The following is a 19,315-nucleotide window of genomic DNA, read 5'->3' as shown; positions in this document are numbered from 1 at the left end:
TCTAACCCTTTTGAAGCTCTAAAGCTTTCCTCATTTAGTAACTAAATTCATTATGGGAAAAATCACCCCTTTAGAAAGTTTTAGAATTTGTTATAAAAACTTAACCAACACTTCACATTATCCAGTACACAAACAGAAATAATTCCCCTCTTTCCACCCAGGTATTTATGAAAAATAAAGGAGGGAGCCAAACCAAATCCTTTTCAAGCTCAGACCTGTTCTTTGGGACGCAGGCAGCTCACTGGCAGCAGGCAGTGTACCTGTTGTTCCAGGAGGCAGTGCATAAGCTGAAGATGGTGGAGCTCCTGGTCCGCCATGCTGGAAGGATGCTCCAGAGGAAGGGGGAGGGGGGAAAGAAGCAGAAGGGCTGGAGGTAGGTGGAGAGACCTGGTGCTGTGCTGCATACAGCTGAGACTGCCCAGAATAGGAAGAAGCAGAAGATATATAAGGGGTGTTAGGGTAAGTGTTTGAAGCAGAAGGAGCAACAGGCTGTTGAGGTTGATACGTTGCTGACCCCCCTGTTCCGAAGAAATACGGCTGGGCTGGTTGATAAGCTACACCAAGGAGAAGAAACAGAAATTTTCATTAATTACAAGTTTATTTGGACAGCAACAGAAAATCACTTATCTCATTCTATGGAAATTGTTTTTATCATTCTTTTAACAATAAACTACAAACAAACATAAACACTTATATGTTATGCTTTTCAATGCTCAGATGCCCTAAATATACTAAAAGTCATTGAATCTCATATTTGAAACCTGCCATCTCCACATTGCTGTGGGCTATGAAAATCTCTGAAACACCAGACCCAAGAATAATAAGACTGACTCTTTTTTATACTAGACTTTCCAGAGGAATCATTTCCTAAGGTATATAAATGTCTAATCACTATACTGTATACCTGAAACATAATACTGTGTACCAACTGTAATTCAGAGGTAAATTTAAAAAGTAAAATCCATTAAAAAAAGACTGAGACTTCCTGTTCCTGAGAAAAGACTGCAGTGGCATCTACTAGCCACCAGATGAAACCATGGAGGAATTACACAAAGAGAAATTACATATCCTTTAGGTAAAGGGAGTTTGGTGGCAGCACAAGATCCCCCCCACCACAAGAACTGCAGCATAAGCACCACTGTAATGAATCAAATGTCTTCTCCAACATTTAGTAAAATCATCAGCTACTTAAATTCTGAGTTTGAGTACAGTTCCAAATTAATGATCAACTTTCTATGATCCCTGACAAAATAATTACTATATGTTTCATATTATATAGTTGGTTAGTAAGTAATCAGGCAGCCAACTAATATTTTAATGCGATGAACTGAACTCGGATTAGAGATCTTAATATCGTCACATTCTGTATGACCAGGGGTAGGTATGAACCTCTACAGAGTGAATCCAGTAGAACCACACTTGGTTCTACTCTGAAGACAGCACTTTCACAATGAGTACTTGAATGAAAAGTTGTATCATATTTGTATTCATGTTAAGTACAAACATCCACTTTAGTATAGAACATGCTCATTAAGATTACTTCTTAGGCCCTGGCTGGTGTAGCTCAGTTAGCATGAGCCTGTGAAGCAAGGGGTCGCCAGTTCGATTTCCAGTCAGGGTACATGCCTGGGTTGCGGGCCAGGTCCCCAGTGGGGGACGCATGAGAGGCAACCACACACTGGTGTTTCTCTCCCACTCTTTCTCTTTCCCTTCCCCTCTCTCTAAAAATAAATTAATTAATTAAATATTTTTTAAAAAAGATTACTTCTTAGTAGGCAATGACCTCTTATTTTGATAATCCTTGTTTACTCATATAATATTCCCCTTTGAGATTTCTATGTTTTGTTCTTCATTTAAATTTTAAAAGAGTGGTGACATTTTACTCTCCAAGAGCAAATATTTTCTAGGGGAAAAAAGCCACTGGTGTATATATGTTATTATTACACATTTGTCAAAATTCACAGAAGGTACAACACCAAGAGTGAACCCCAAAGCATGAACTCTGGATGATAATGATGTGTCAGTGTAGGCTCAATGACTGTGACAGATGTACCACTGAGGTGCAGGATGTCGACAGTGTGGGAAGTTTGCATAGAGGGGCAGGTGGTATATTGTAACTTTCTGTACTTTCCATTCGGTTTTGCTGTAAACATAAAACTGCTCTAAAAAAAATAATAAAACCTCTTTCTTAAAAAATAAGTGGAAAACAACAACAAATGTCCCTTGGAACCATTTTTCCAAAAATGATTTGTGTCATCTTGCCTGAAGGAAAACAGTATGCACCAAGTAATTTCAAAAATTCTATTTTTTTTAAAAAACAAATCATGGGCTAATTGACTCTCTTTAATATGCCTTAGTAAAGACTCAGGAACAGGAGCCAAGTGTTCTGAATGGACTGACAGAACTATTTGTTAGCGTGGTGATTCAGGATGCTATCTAAGGAAACCATGTTTCTCCATAGCAAAGACTTGGGCCCTATGTATACTGGTTCTTTCTTTACTTGTTAAATTAATTAGATCATGGCTTTGGAGCCTCAAAGTAAATAGTTACCACATTGGACAAGACATGCTGCTGTAAAAGGACTTCACGGTCACACTACTTACGTTGTGGCTGTGGATAAGGTGGTACCTGGGTATGCATATGACCAGGAGATGTGGAAAGCTGAGCTGTGGCAACATTTGGGTTAATATTTCCGTGCATCAAGAAACCTGGAGGTGGAGGATTTTCTCCCTAGGAAATGAGAATATAATAAAAGAAAAATTCACCAAGAATCTTATATGATGGATTTATAATCTCCAAAATGGAATTCTATTAAAAAATACTTTATTATATAAGAAACACTGCATTTTGCACATTCTTTTTTTGTCAGAGCACATTTTCTGAAAAACACATTCTGAGTGATTTAAAAATCAGACAGGTTCAAAGTAATAATTGCAATGAATAACCACAGGTGCTAATAGCCTCATAAAATAGTGTCAATGATATTTATAAGTCACCAGGATTTTTCATCTCTACTAAATTCCATCCACAATTCCACACTTTGAAAATATAAGTATAAATGCCACAAGGGAAGGTTGCTTCTCTTCAGTTTCTGCAATGCTCAAAAGTAAAAATAAAAAAAGTAGAAAGAAAATTAAAAAAAGAAAATCTTCAGTGAAATCAGATTTAAACCATTGTTAGAAACTTGGTTGATGTTTTTCTCGCTCAAGTCAATTTAGAACTGCAAAGGAGGAGAAAGGGGTAAGAAAAATAAATTAATTGTGCTAATGGCTTCTTGCATCCTAAAAGCATTCAAATGCAATAAGCAGACAGAGAGATGGTGAAGGGGAACCTGAGTAAAGGGGATAGAGAATATATAACTATATATATTTAGCTGAGCAGAATTCTGCTCAAAAGGAATAATGAAGGATATACCTGTGTGTCAGAGGGAGAGGCTGCAGGTGGATGGCTGGGAAGGGCGGTAGGAGTTTTGTTACTCCAGGTAGTGACAGTAGGGGCAATTCTAACCTGAATTGAACAAAGAAACATCAATCACAGAAAATAAAAAATGAAAATGTTAAAAGAAGAAAAAAAAACCAAAAGGCATTAACAGCCATATGCAAAGCAAAATGTTAAAGGGCAGCAAGACGGCGTATTAGTCAGGCAATTGCTTTCAAGGTAGCTGGGATTCCAAAATAAAAGCACACATTCACAATAAAATAAGGAGAGGGAGGCAGCAGAAAAAAATCAATATGAAAACCTAAATCAAAGCACGAAGAACAATACCATTCAAGTGTCAAGAATAAGAGGAAAGGCTAGGTCCTGTAAGTAAGTAAGAAAAGAAGACACTCTGAGAAAAAAGGTAACTGATTAAAAAGTTATTCTGAAGCATTAATAGTATTCATGCTACTAATAGTTCTGTAAACATATTGCTATAAGTTCCTTTTTCTAAATTTCATTAGAGCCATGAAAAAAAGTTAGTCCTACATGAGGCTTAGAATCATACAGAGAACATCAAAGAATCTCCAGTCTAATCCCCACCCTATACCAATGAGAAAACCAAGGTCCTGAGATATAAAGTGGTTTGCTGAGGTCCATTCAACTCAACAGTGAAGGAAGCTAGGACTCATTCTAGGTCTCCTCACTCCCAGGACAATGTCTGCTACACTAGGTTGCTTACCCTGGAGTTCAGAGGTTTTAAATTTTTTTAAGCGATCAAAATCTTTTTTGTCAAGTAAATCTTCATAGAAACTCCAAGACATAAATAGCAAGATGTGCTGACTGAAGTGGGAGTAGAACACCTACAAATCTGGTCTCTCTTTCATTTCTTTACTTCTGCCTGTAAACCTTCCTTTAAAACCACAAGCCACTGTCTTCATCCAGCATAGCATAAGCTTTAATCAAGAAAATCATTGCTTAATTTATGGTTGAAACTGTCTTTCTTTTCTTAAAGCATGACACTGGTAAGTCAAAGTAAAACAAAAGTCTTTTGATGTTTTATGTTTTCCCAGAAAGAGAGATAAATCTAAAGGCATAAAGAGCAAATGTTCTCTTAACAGAATGCCTTACTATGTCAGTATCCCAAGAAACCGTGCGGTCCAACTCACGGTGCTTAGGAGTTCTAGCCCCAAACTGCCAATTAATTAGCCCCACAATGCTAAAAAATGCAAGGGCTGTCTTAAAACTCTGGTTTGGTTGACTGACCTCTCCAACTCTCAGTTTTCTCAGGCATGACCTGATTTGCCCTACCTATGTCACAGACTTTCCGAGGGTAGTTTAATCTCCTCAAGAGTGGGAAATTTAATCTGTTTTGTTTACCAACATAGCCCTACATGTAGAATAAAGATGGGCAGTCACAGTAAGGCTCTCAATAAATATTTGTCAAATGAATGAGAAAACTGTTAAAACAGAGAGTACTGCAGATAGTTACATTCAAATGTAATCTATCCTGATTAGGTACTAACCAAAAGTACAAAAGACCAAAAAGCATGATTTGATTTTTTTTTTTAGTTTTCATTTTACATTTTCATTGCTACAATGAAATTTAAGAACGATACTGTCAATTCTATCAGCAATTTGTTCTATTTTAAAATGGGCACAGTATCTGTTAACTTTGTTTTCAATCAGGACCATTTGTTGCTTATAAAAATATACCTTTCCTTTAAGAATATCAATGTTATCTCATGGTCTAGAAATACAACTCTACATGAAAGAGTAAAATACAACATAGGGCACTTTTTTGTCACTAAACATTTGGTAAGTTTAACTTAATAAATAAATAAAACATATTTAATCATCTTCAAATTTCCCATAACTTCATAAACTTTTGGTCACTCACTTTTCTCCAAAAAGTGTATATTCTCAATACTATTTATCATGTTGATACCTAAGATATAATAAACCTACACTAATGATTCAGAGAAAAGTACTAAAAAAAAGACAATTTTCTAAAAATATTTTATAAAATTAACTAGAAAACTGTTGCCACCACTTTACTTAAACTTTGTTAGATGAATCAAGTTGTATAAGTTTCGAGAACAGATGTACATGCATTAAAAAGTTTGAGTTATGGAGAAATAAGAAATCTACCTGGAGAGCTTAATTTTTATCTAAAATATAATCTATTAGACTAAAGGGATAATTTTTAAAAACATAAACACCACTTTGAAGAATACAAAAAGTATAACTACCAAAACAATATGTTGTCTAGTTTTACCATAGCAGATAAGGTCTCTTACCCAACAAACTAAAACCACCAATTTGAACAGAAACACATAAAATGTTCCTACTTAATCTGGACCATATCACTCACATGGGGATAGTATTGTTGAGGTGCAACTCTCGGCATCTGCGTGTAGCCAGCAACTGGTCCAGGCCTGCCCTTGGGCAGCTGCTGCCTCTCATAAGGTACTTTGGGTGATTCCTGTCCTAGTATAGGCTCTCCTTGCGCTCTACAAAGTCTGTCACGAAGCTGCACAATATTGGGCTATAAGAAGCAATGGAAGAAAACAACGCAAATTATTAAGAGTTCACCCAAATATATGACAGCATGTTGATTTTCTTATAGGAACCTTGATCATTCATATATTTGTTTATATGCTGTGTATTCTACAACAGACCTTGGCACATCAGGTTTTGACATCATGGTTTCTAATACTCAAGACTCACACCAAAGGTCATGATATACAGTGTAACTTGCACTGTGACTGAGGCAGTGATTTGAATGATGCCTACCACATGGAGGCATGCAAGATCAATGTCACTTCTCATCACTGCTCTTTTGTTGTTTTCTTATAGTTGAGTAATGTTCACAAATCACAAAAGTAGTTAAAAAATATAACTTTGTTTCTTTGTAGGGAAAAAAGACCCCCAAAGAGAATCAACTGCTAAAGATGGTAATGAAAGAAAATAATGATCTGAGAAAGAGGCAAAAATTAATCTAAAAAATTTTGAAATAAAAGAATAAGATGTCAAACTCATTACAGCTATACTGATATACAGTATGAGTTGACTATATACATGTTATACATTAACAAAAAGAAAGCAATGTTGAAATGTTTCAGCAAAAATTCATTTTAATACCTTCAAAAATTAAATATTCCTATAAATTCATGTTATTTAAAATTTTCAGGTATTCTTCATTGTCTTTTTGGAAGATAATTGTATACTATAATGATATCAGAGTTTCATAAAAAAAATCTAAGGGTATACTGAGATACATTGGTGAAGTAACATCAAAATGATGATATTTGCACCCTGACCAGTGTGGCTCACTTGGTTGAGTGTCCTCCTGTAGAACAAAGGGACACTGGTTAGACTCCCAGTCAGTGCACATGTCTAGGCTGCAGGCCAGTCCCTGGCTGGGGTATGACAGGTAACTGATAGATGCTTTTCTCACCCACTGATGTTTTTTTCCCTTTTTTCTTCCTTCCCCCTCTCTAAAAATAAATAAATAAAATCTTTAAAAAATGACATCTGCATAAAGAATACTATTTAAAAGTCCAAAGAAAATCATAAAGAATAATATGTAGGAAATGTATGTAGTTATAAATGGTATTGAAAATAAAAGAGTTTAATTCTAAGGCTAAAAGATCTAAAGATATAAGATTGAGTTAGTCTTAATATAAAGAACATATAAGGGTCTTATATATGAATAAAAATGAAACTTTATTTATTTTTTTTAAATATTTTATTTATTTATCTTTAGAGGGGAAGGGAAGGAGAGAGGAAGAGAAACATCAATGTATGGTTGCTTCTCGTGCATCCCCTGCTGGGAACTGGCCCCTGCTGGGAACTGGCCTGCAACCCAGGCATGTGCCCTGACTGGGAATCGAACCGCGATCATCTGGTTCGCAGGCCCGAGCTCAACCCACTGAGCTACACCAGCCAGGGCAAAAATGAAACTTTATTAAGTAAAAAGTCATATAAAACAATTAAGCTAAAGTCATCATAAAGACTAAGTTTCTATTCTACCCAATATGCTTAACAGTTGAGAAAGATATGGGCTGTCTTCTACATGTAAGTATATATAAAACCAACTGGAGAATCAAACCTCCACGGTCTTGGAAGAGAGCTGTGTTTACTCTATGAAATTTACTGATAATTCTCTAGAACAGACAAAATACTGAAAACAATTTTAACTAAAAACAAAAACAAAAAAAACCACACCAAACCCATAAGAACAGAATGAAGTTCACAATAAAAAGTACAGAACTAAAATACTTAGAAAGTTCAAAATTAAGTTCTGTCAGATACACTGTATTAGATATAAATACCTGGCTTGTAGAAAACTTTCCTCAGATCCCATCTTGACTCCACCCATGCCCCATGATGGGTTTTAGGTTTCTATCTCCTGTGCTCCCATAGCGCTACTGCCTCTACCACAGCACCCTGCACTTGTGGAATCCTATGTTTGTTCATCTACCGTCATTTTGAGTTTGGAAATTCCCTCAGGGAAAGGATCTTGGCATTTTTTTCCACCACTGTATACTCAGTTACTCACTGAACTGAATTAAAACCAAAGCATGAAAAACCCTGAGTTTTATTACACAGCAAATAAGGAAACTAAATTAAGAATGTAATATAGTTCCCTTTGCCTTGAATACTTTAAAAATAAACTTGCCCACTGATGGTATCAGACTGATGGCATACAGAATAGACTTCTTCACTCATATCTGGGATGGAACTTGTGGGAATTCTGACATTACTTCCCACTAGTCTGACTAAGCATTAACACTTATAGTTTTTCAACAAAGAAGAGTCCTACAAAGGCCCCTGTACACAGAAGTAGCATCTGGCTTAAGAAACAAAATTAGTCCTTTTCCCATTTATTTCCTCAAATACTGTGACCCTCTGTAGGAAGAGCTCTATCATACTACAAGAGCATACTATCTCTTTGACACAGCATTAAGGGCACTCCTAAAATGATTCTTGAAGAATTGTCAGACAAAACATTCACCTGTAGTCAGGTGACGGACATTTCAACTGCTCCAAAACATTTTACCTACTAGCATGTGTATGTTTAATAGTGAGTGGTGTCTACTGGGCTCACCTTACTCATATATTAAAATAAGAAAAATGACCAAATATAATTACCTGGTTGGCGCTTTCAGGAAGAAAAGCCAAGGCTGCAGCAATACTGCCCTGGGCTGCCAACAAACTGGCATATTGACTCATCTTCTCAGCCAGAAGAACTCCTACAGTGTTAGTGTCCATGGCTTGGGTGAGTTGTACAGCTTTTCGTAGGATGACAACTTTCTCAATCAGATCCTAAGTGAGAAAAAGAAAGGAGAGTAAAAGAGAAAGATACCAAGATCTGTATGAAAGGAAACAGGAAAAGATAATTACAAGATTTCCAAAACCTACTAAAAGTACAGTACCTATTATCATCTCTCTTGGAAAAGTCTGGAATAGTTTACCACCATTTAAGTAACTGAAAAAGTAAGGAGGAAGGTCTCTTACTCATGAATAGGGCACAGGTTACCACTTTCTCCTAAACATCCTTAAACTGCCAGATATCTGTGAGCTTAAAAGAGGCAAATGTCCAAAGTGTCCGAAGGCAGAAAGTTGGGTTCTAGCAGGAACAGGAGAAACTATGAGTGAAAACACCATACTATCTATATTATACAAATAGTACTACTATGAGGTGACCTACAAATAGGACTACTATTTCAACCCAAAGTTTCTCATATTGCTCTTCAATACCAATTCTTTCAACAATGGGGAGCTATGCTTCATGTATAAAGCAGAAGAATATTCTACCTATTGCCCTTCATAAATACACAAATCCAAAAGTGTGAAACAAAAGTGTTTTCTCTCAGAAGCACATAGAAGGAAACCTGGATTTCCTATCAGATTTTCAGTTTCAACAGAGTAATCTTTAAAGCAACAAACCTCCTATAAACCTCTTTCCAGGAAAAAAAAAAAGAAATGTCAGACTGAAATATCATGAGACACTGATGATTAAATCCTTAGGAAAAAATTTTAAATATATAATTACTCAGTACCTGAAAATAATTTTTTACTTCTCGCTTGTCCACATATTAGTGTTACATGGGAATACACTGATCTCTTACTTTCATTTCCCCTTAACCATGAAGACTCTCTATTGGTACTGGAGATGCCTCCCATTGGTTACTCTACACTGATTCTTTCTTTGCTCAAAACAGACAGGATCACTGGAGGCAGAGAGAGGAGCATGAAGAAAAAGAGGTAAAGCAAGGGCTGTTTTCATGGCCTTGGCATCTACTTTCCCCAATTAAGTACCAAATCACAACCCTGACCTCATAAACTATTGCAACCCCTTTTCACTATAACATCATCTCAAACTGTCCCTCAAAATACAGCAATAAATATATATCATGATCTAGTAAAAGAACTTCTAAAATGTAAATAACTAAGGGTAAAAGCAATGAACTAGAACCAATCAACTTCTAGACTATAAATAGGGTGACAGACAACTAAAAAGGTTTCACAGATACTAACCTGAAGTGACAAGGGGTTGCTTCCATCTTGAGCTTTAGTCCAACATGCAACTAATTTCTCTACATTGCCTGCACAAATATAGCAGAGACACGCCTGACTCTGCAGGGGGCTATCACCTTCACTTTCAAGCCTGGTTCCCAAAAGATCTGCAGATCAAAAGAGAAACAAAATAAGATTATATCTAAGGCACTCTGTATGTGAAATCGTGAGCAACCCAATAAAAACTTTCAAAAGTATAAACTTCACAAACAGTGAGTAGCAGGTAGAAAATCACTGTGCCATGTAAAGTCTCAGTAAATATTTGTCAAATGAAAGAAAAGTGCATGACAAATCATATATAATAGACAAGACTCTAAGTGACAAGATTCTACACCTAGCTATAGAATGGATTTACATTAATTACATTAGGGAAAAAATAAATGGAAACAATATTTGTACAGAAAAATCCTTCTAAGCATTTAACTCCAATTCATCACATCAGATGCCTTTGTAAGCAGTAGTTTAAAATATGGCACAACTGTAATAAACATCAATGACAGCTAAAATTACTATAAATTATTTATCCTAATCAAGTTACTATCTTTTAATTTTCATATTCTTACAATACTTTCAAGTTGACAAACTGCTGTTCCTTCCACACTAAGCAGCCTAAAGTTTTCATTCTTACAGATAAATATTATTCCTTAGTCACTAGTTTAGTCATGGCTCTCCATGGTAATTTCTACTCAAATGTTATAATTATTAAGTTTTTAAAAGATTTTATTTTTAGAGTGAGGGAAAGGAAGGGAGAAACAGAGGGAAAGAAACATCCATGTGTGAGAGATCACATCAATCAGTTAGTTGCCTCTCACATGACCCCAACTGGGGAGTTGGCGCACAACCCAGGCATGTCCCCTGACCTGGAATTGAACCAACAATCTTTCAGTTTGGGAGATGATGTGAAACCCACTAAGCCATACAAGACAGGCTCTAATTATTAATTTTATCAAGCTAATATTTATTGAGAGCTGATTATGTGTCATTTTACATAAGAACAGACCAAGGCTTAGAGAGCATTTTTGACTAGGTTGTACAGCTAGTAAGTGCCAGAGACAAGATTCTAAGTCTGGTCTGTCTGAAATCAAAATCATTAAACAGTATTATTATAAAAAATGATTAGATATGGAGAGTAATGTAGCTAATAATTATGAAAAAAGCATTCAAATAAGAACTCCTTTTTCTTATTTGTGACTGGTAGGTTTATGAAAATTTCTTTTTTCCCCCAAGGTAAGATATTGTATTTTTTAAAAAATCAGTACATGCATAATATAGTTTCAAAGAGGCTAAACATGCATTTGTGATATAGAAATTTCTATAATTTAAAAATATAGTTTATTGATTATGCTATTACAGTTGTCCCAATTTTTCCCCTTTGTTGCTCTTTATCCAGTACCCCACTCCACTCGAACAACAACCTTCTCTAGGTTCATGTCCATGAGTTGTGCATGTAAGTTCTTCAGCTACTCCATTACCTATACTGTTCTTAACATCCCCCTGTCTATTTTGTAAGCACCAATTTGTATTTCTTAATCCCTGGACCTTATCCTCTAGTCACCCTCTTCCCCCTCCAAACTGATAACCCTCCAAATGATGTCCATTCCTATTGATTCTGTTCCTGTACTGCCTAGTTTGTTTTTTAGATTCAATTGTTCATAATTGTGAATTTATCGCCATTTTAATGTTCAAGTTTTGATCTTTTTAATTATATAATTTCATTTAGCATTTCATATATTGGGTTGGTGATGATGTACTACTTTAGTTTTACCTTGTTTGGGAAGCACTTTATCTGCCCCTCCATTCTAAATGATAGCTTTGCTGGAGAGAATAATTTGTTTCAGAATAGGTTGTAGGTCCTTGTTTTCATCACTTTGAATACTTCCTTCTAGCTCCTTCTAGCCTGCAAAGATTCTTTTAAGCAATCAGCTGAGTGGCTTATGGGAACTCCTTTGTAAGTAACTTTTTTTCTTGCTACTTTTAAGATTCTCTCTTTAAATATTTTAATTATGATCTGTCTTGGTGTGGTCCTCTTTGGATCCAACTTGTTTGGGACTCTGTGCTTCCTGGACTTGCATGTCTATTTCCTTCGCCAAATTAGGGAAGTTTCCTTTTATTATTTTCTCAAATAAGTCTTCAATTTCTTTTTCTTCCTTTTCTCCTTCTGGTACCCCTATGATTCTAATGTGGGTATGTTTAGAAATATCCCAAGGCTCCTTAGCCCATCCTCATTTTTTAAAATTCTCTTTTCTTCCTGCTCTTCTGATTAAATGCTTTTTTCCTTCCTTATGTTCTCAGCTTCATCCCTTCCACTGTTGGTTTCCTGTAGATTTTTTTTTTTATTTCACTTGAGGTAACCTTTATTTCTGCCTGTGTCTTTTTTATGCTGTTGAAGTACCCAATGAGTTCCTGGAGCATCTCAACAACCAATGTTTTGAACTCTGCACTTGACAGTTTGCCTATCTCCATTTCATTTACCTTTTTTCCTGGAGTTTTATTCTCTGCCTTCATTCGGGCCATGTTTGTCTCCTCATTTTGGCAGCCTCCCTTTGTTTGTTTCTCTGTATTAGACAGAGAGGCTTTGACTCCCCATCTTAGTAATGTAGCCTACTGTAGAAAAGCTCACTTATAAGTTGTATGGGGCAGAGCCTTTGATAATTGCCAGGGTGGGGGTAACCCATGTCACCACTCTGTGGCTCTGTGTGGGGAAGGGCTTAGAGAAGGGATAATGCTGTTGCTTGGCCTCCAGAGTTTTGCCCAGGAGAAAGCTGTCTCCTAGCACTTGCCTTGTTGCCAGTTACTTAAATTTCTCCCCATATGCCACTGGTACCCTCCAGCTGTTGCCCTGATGCTGAATCCCAGAGGGGGTGAGTCTGCATAAGTCCTAAGTCAGTTGCAGTCCCTTTAAGAGGAGTCTCCTGAGAATTCTGCAGCTCCCACCCATACTGGTTTCTACAGCCAGAAGTTATGAGGACTTACCCTTCTGGCGCTGGAACCCTGGGCTGCACTGTCTTGTCTGGGGCTGGGACCCCTTTTTCCCAAGGTATCCCTCCTGATTTTCATCCTCCACACATGGATGTGTGACCAACTGTTCTGCATCTCCACACCTCTGTGTGCCACTCCACATCTCTCCATGTCTCTATGCACCTCTCTGCATCTCTTGGCACCTCTCCATGTCTCTCCACGTCTCCACCTCTCCTACACATCTGGATGAATGTGGATGCTTTAAATCCTTGGTTGTCAGACTGCCATATAGCCAGATTTTCTGACAATTCTGGGTGGTATCTGTTTTGTAGTCTATCTGTACTTTTGGTTGTTGTTGTGCGTGGAAAGAAGGAGTGTTTACCTATGTCTCCATCTTGATGGGATTGAAAATTTCTAGTATTTGTCAACTTTATTTATAATATACCATGCCACATATATAATAGAAAGCTCATTTTCTTACCACAAAGGGCTGAAAACTCATCAGGTTTAGCGTAAGTCAATACTGCAGCTAAAGCCTCTCTCCAATTTTTAAGGTCACAAGACTCAACAATCTCTTTCCAGTTCTTCATCACCACTGCAGTAATTAGCTTGGGCAAGGAAAAAAAGGGAATATTAAAAGGCTTTAGTATATTAATAACAACTAATTCTGGCTAATCAATCATATCTTTAAAAAACTTATTATTCATAGTATTTCATGTAGAATAAATCGCAGCAGAGTGAAATATATCCTTGAACCAACTAACATAGAGTGTGGTATTATTTTTCCTTTAAAAAATATCACAACAACACACTTTATAGAATTCTGAGAAGAAAAAGTATAAAGTGGTATCAAAACATTTAACAGAAAGTCATAACCTGGTCTGATGGATTAAGAACAATTTTCTAAGCATACAGACATTTGATACGAAGTCAGAATTAATTTCATCAAGGAGGAAAGAAAATATTCCAGCCCAAGGGAACACTAGGTGCAAAGTCCCAAGAGAGAAAGGCACATGGAATATGTGAAGAAATGAAAGGTGGCCAGAGTGGCTAAAAAATAACAGGGCAGAAAGTGAGAAGAGACAAGGCTGAAGAGACTGACAGCAACCAATGCTAAAAGGACTGAAATCTGGGACAACTTTTATTAGAAGAAAATAACATCAAGTGAGGACTTAAAAAAATTTTAGACCATCTGCTCCAGAAATTCCTTTCCTAGAACTGTAACCTCATTAAATAACTAGAAATTCTCACAGATCTTTAGGCATAACAAGGATGTTTATCACTAACTTATCAGTACTAAGAAAATATCAGAAACTACCTAAACACTCCCAAGTAAGGGAAAAAATACACCCTTGCTATAGAATTTTATAGACCAATTAAAATTTTTGTAAGAATCTTTAATAATATGGGAAAATGTTTGTGATAATATCTATAAGCAAAACCACACACATACATATATTTTCCTGATTCTGTTTTTAAAAAATCTACAAATACACAGGAAAAGGTATGGAAAGTTGGACCCAATTTGGAACTGAGAGACACCAATCTGATGAAAGAATCAGAGGGTGTTAAATACTTATCTTTAAAATTTTCTAGCCCTGGTCAGTGTGGCTCATTTGGTTGGAGAATCGTCCCATACACTAAAAGGTTATTCCTGGTCAAGACACATACTAGGTTGCAGATTTGATCCCCAGTTGGGGAGCCTATGAAAGGCAGGCAAATCAATGTTTCTCACATCGATGTTTCCCTCTTTTTCCCCCTTCCTCTTTCTAAAAGCAATGAAAAATTGTCCCCAGGTGAGGATAAAACAAATTTCTATATTCTATCTTTTTCACAATAAAAAAACATGAAAAAGTACTATTGATTTTATACGTAAATCAGAAAAATTGCCTGGCTAGATAGCTCCATTGGCTGAGCATTGTCTGGATATGCCAAGGTTGCAGTTCAATCCCCAATCAAATACATATCAAATACATATAAGAGTCAACCAATAAATGTATAAATAAGTGGAACAACAAATTGATGTTTCTTTCTCTCTCTCTTCCTTCCACTCTATAGGTCTCTTTCTAAAATCAATAAATTTAAAAAATCTTTAAAAGACAAACATTGAAATAATCATGCCAAACTATGAACAATAACTATTTCTGGTCAAGAAATTATGGATGGGTATTTTTGGTTGTTTACTGTTTTCTGCATTTCAGTCATTTATAATATAAGTGTATTGGCCCTGGCTGGTGTAGCTCAGTGGACTGAGCATGGGCCTGCGAACCACATGATCGAGGTTCGATTCCCAGTCAGGGAACATGCCTGGGTTGCAGGCCAGTTTCCAGTGAGGGATGCATGAGAGGCAACCATACATTGATATTTCTCTCCCTCTCTCCTTCCCTTCCCCTCTAAAGATAAATAAATAAAATCTTTTAAAAAATATAAGTGTATTGCTTTTATAATCATATAAAAGTTACTGCTTGTTTATCTATTTTTAAAATAACATACCCTGGTAATTTTGCTTTGTGATTTTGCAAAGTATTTCTTCTGGGTTCGGGCCAAGAGTTCTTGTCCACCTGCTATAGCCAATATTATGGCATCAGCCATGCGGTTATCATGTAAACAAAGGTCAACAGCACTCTCAAAGTTACCCATCAACAAAGCCTGAGTAATTAAACCATCAATATCTGCAATAAAGATACACACCCAAGTTAAAGTTTTTTGTTACAAGAAAAAATATTATACATATCAACTTTTATATTCACACCCAAAAAAGAAAACAATTCTAATTTCTGATTATTACTCGTGATTAATTTCTAACAGAAGCTGTTGAGATCTGGGGAAATACACTGATAACATGTAAGTAAAATCAGGTAAGACACCACACTTTACAGACTGCTTAAACTGGAATAATAAAGATCATATGGTTTCTATTACATTGTTGCCAGAACATTCCACCATTTCTAAGACACTAATTACACATACTAAATGATAACTGAGTTCTTCTTTTTCACCTTCTGCAACCTGTAGCAAAATACTTCTAACTTAAACTCAAGAACCATATACTTTGAAATGGTTAAAAAAATTAGAAGTAAAAAACCAACAGGTTCTTACCTCCATTGATGGAGATATTAAATGGTCCTCCAGCTGAAGGTAGAAATTCAAATTCTTGTTTTTCCTCTTTGATGTGCTGAAGAAATGAAAGGGCAACAATTTAGTAGAATGAAACTGTGGAATAATTTACTGGCAAAACAAAATTTATACAAGATTATTCACTCACTGACTAGATAACATGCCAAGTTATTCTAGACAGTGCTCAGATCCAAGTTTACACTTAAGATCTACAACTTCCCTAAGGATTAACTCTTATTATACAATCATAAATAACAGCCAAGATCATCAGAAGTAATGTTAGACAAACTGAAATATACATATCCATTATTGGTAGCTCAGAAGTTATTGAAGCTGAACAACCATTGTTTTCTTAGATATCTCAACTAAGAGTAACTTGAAACATGCAAAATATGAAAAAAAATCACTCGGTATCCTTACATAAATGCAAGGTAAACAGATTGTTTATGAATATACTACAATTGTAGATTTTGTGTTCTCTTCAATTAGCCATACCTAGAACAGATTAGTCTGATAAAAATATATACAGTTCTGATATAAATTTCTGAGACTATGTGTCGAGACTGAGTAAATATAAATTCAATATTTTTTTTCTTTAGGAGAAAAGAAGTATAATGGAGGCATATATGCCTTCACTTTTATGCATAAAATTTTTTAAAAAGACAAAAAATAAAACATATCAGCCCTGACCAGTGTGGCTCCCTTGGTTGGGTGTCCTTCCACCGAGCGTGAGGTTGCGGCTCGATTCTAGTCAGGGCACATGCCTGGGTTGTGGGTTTGATCCCTGGTTGGGGCACATACGAGAGGCAGAGAGTTGATGTTTCTCTCTCACACTGATATTTCTCTCCTTCTCTTTCCCCATCCCTTCCCCTCTCTCTAAAATTAAACAAATGAAATCTTTCAAAATGTTTTAAATATATAAAAGATTACCGAGAAAATTTTAAAGGAAAGCATAGCTGTCTTATATGAGATAAAAGACCTACCTTCTGTACTTTTGTAACCTACATGCCTGAATGTAAAGTGTCTAGTATTCAAAATCAGGGGCATTTTTGGACTGGGTAATTTTAATGAAGAGCACAGCATGACATCATAGGTAAATAATGCTTTTAGTTTCCCCAACTAAAGAGCATTTAGAATTTAAAAACTTAAACAAAAGAATATCAAAACTTAAATACTTCACATTAAGAAATAAAACAAGACTTCTAGTTAAGAAGGTGGCATAGGCAGACATGGCTCTCTTCTACTTACACAACTACATCAAAATTACAACTAAAATATAGAATGGCCGTCACTCAGAACCATCAGAAATCGAGTTGAATTTAAGTCTAACAACTACAGAATTAAAGAAACCTCATCCATACAGACTAGTAGGAGGGGCACAGATGTGGAATGGGCTGGTCCCTCACCTGTGTGTGATGAAAAATAATTCAAGAGGGGTATTATCTTGAAAGTGAGGACTCCCAGACCTAGACCTGGCCCTTCAGCCCAGAGTTCTAGTGCCAGGAAGATAAATCTCCACAACTTCTGATGACAAAAACAAGCAGGGATTGAATCTGTGGAGGAAGCTGCTGGTACTTTAAGCATTTCCTCTTGAAGAACCCCTCCCCCCACAGAGCTGGCAAGCTGGTGCCATATCTAAGACTCCATCAACATGGATAACACTTTCTGACCTACCTTGGAGATTCCTGATATTCTACCCCACCCAACTTATGGGCCCACCCAAGATACTTTTCCATATGAATGGCTGGTTTTGGCTCATGCTTTACAACTTCTTAAAAGAAATCCTCTCAAGTAAACAACAGCTGGCCTCAGTAAGCCCCAGGCCTGGCACTGGCAGCAGCCAGCCTAGATTCACTGCTTGGCTTCACCAAGGCCAGGACAAGAAGCAGCCATCTCAGATTGCTTTCCAGCTCAGATAGGGTGGCCCCGTGCAAAATATGGGGGCTGACCTTGGCCTGCAGTGCCTTGGAAACCCCAGGGCCAGTGTACCCAGTGGACAGTTATAGACCATGTTGGAGCACCCCCCTGCCCCTGTATAGCTGATCCTCCATGGAGGGCAAAGGTTGGTGGTCAGTGGTCACAGCAAATCCTTGTAGCTGACTGATGTGGGTAAATCCCTCCCACTGATCTGCCAACATCAACCAAGGCTCAACTTCAAGAGGAGGGTGTACTTTCCCCCCACACAGGGCATACCTCGCATGCCCAGCTTGGGTGATATGGGAGCCTGTGCCACTGGACCCTACAGGACACCTACTCATATTAGAACACACTACCAAGACACTGAGTCAAAGCAGCTCTACCTAATATATAGAAGCAAACACAGGAAACAAGGAAAAATGGCCCAAATGAAAGAACAGATCTACTCCAGAAAAAAAACTAAACAAACGGGAGATAAGCAATCTATCAGATGCAGAGGTCAAAACACTGGTTAAAAGGATACTCCAGGAATTTAGTGAGGACCTCAACACTATAAAAAAGACAGAGTCAGAAACAAATGATACACTAATTGAAATTAAAAATAATTTACAGGGAAAATTCAGCAGACTTGATGAAGCCGAGAATCAAATCAATGATTTATTTTTATTTTTATTTTTCTAAATATATTTTATTGATTATACCATTACAGTTGTTCTATTCCCCCCCTTCATTCCCCTTCACCCGCACACTCCCTCCCCCACCATTCTCCCCCCCCTTAGTTTATAACCACGTGTCTCAAGTTCTTTAGATTCTATATTTCCCCCACTATTCTTGCCTTCCCCCCTATCCATTTTCTACCTACACTCTATGCTATTTTCTGTGCCTTCTCCCCCCTTCTCCTCCTCCCACCCCCCTGTTGCTAACCCTCCATGTGTTCTTCATTTCTATGGTTCCACTCCTGATCTGGCTGTCCTCTTGGTTTGCTTTTGTTTTAGGTGTGGTTGTTAATAACTGTGTGTTTGCTGTCCTTTCACTGTTCATATTTTTCATCTTCTTTTTCTTATATAAGTCCCTTTAGCATTTCATATAATAAGGGCTTGGTGATGATGAACTCCTTGAACTTGACCTTATCTGAGAAGCACTTTATCTGTCCTTCCATTCTAAATGAAAGCTTTGCTGGATAAAGCAATCTTGGCTGTAGGTCTTTGGATTTCATGACTTGGAATACTTCTTTCCAGCCCCTTCTTGCCTGTAAGGTCTCTTTTGAGAAATCAGCTGACAGTCTGATGGGTACTCCTTTGTAGGTGACTGTCCCCTTATC

General features: G+C 36.9%; 1 protein-coding gene across 17 annotated transcripts in view; it reads right to left on the bottom strand.

Annotated features, from left to right (window-relative positions):
- Nucleotides 1–19,315, bottom strand: part of SEC31A (SEC31 homolog A, COPII component) — a 97,650-nt gene that overhangs the window by 19,852 nt on the left and 58,483 nt on the right. For 9 of the 17 annotated variants that reach the window (XM_037035648.1, XM_037035656.1, XM_037035658.1 and 6 more), the window contains 9 exons: nt 16,060–16,135; nt 15,454–15,632; nt 13,442–13,568; nt 9,964–10,109; nt 8,575–8,748; nt 5,792–5,965; nt 3,415–3,507; nt 2,604–2,730; nt 216–554 (listed from right to left, as the gene is read on the bottom strand). In XM_037035648.1, the coding sequence (XP_036891543.1) occupies nt 216–554; nt 2,604–2,730; nt 3,415–3,507; nt 5,792–5,965; nt 8,575–8,748; nt 9,964–10,109; nt 13,442–13,568; nt 15,454–15,632; nt 16,060–16,135 (1,435 nt within the window). The remainder of the gene's footprint in view (nt 1–215; nt 555–2,603; nt 2,731–3,414; nt 3,508–5,791; nt 5,966–8,574; nt 8,749–9,963; nt 10,110–13,441; nt 13,569–15,453; nt 15,633–16,059; nt 16,136–19,315) is intronic. The other 8 variants (XM_037035657.1, XM_037035659.1, XM_037035663.1 and 5 more) reach the window with 5 other exon arrangements.

Source organism: Sturnira hondurensis, unplaced genomic scaffold, assembly GCF_014824575.4.
Source record: "Sturnira hondurensis isolate 20B ecotype Veracruz unplaced genomic scaffold, ASM1482457v3 Scaffold0022542, whole genome shotgun sequence".
Lineage (NCBI taxonomy): Eukaryota > Metazoa > Chordata > Mammalia > Chiroptera > Phyllostomidae > Sturnira > Sturnira hondurensis.
The sequence above is the reverse complement of the archived record's forward strand: the minus strand, read 5'-3'. Positions and strand labels throughout refer to the sequence as shown.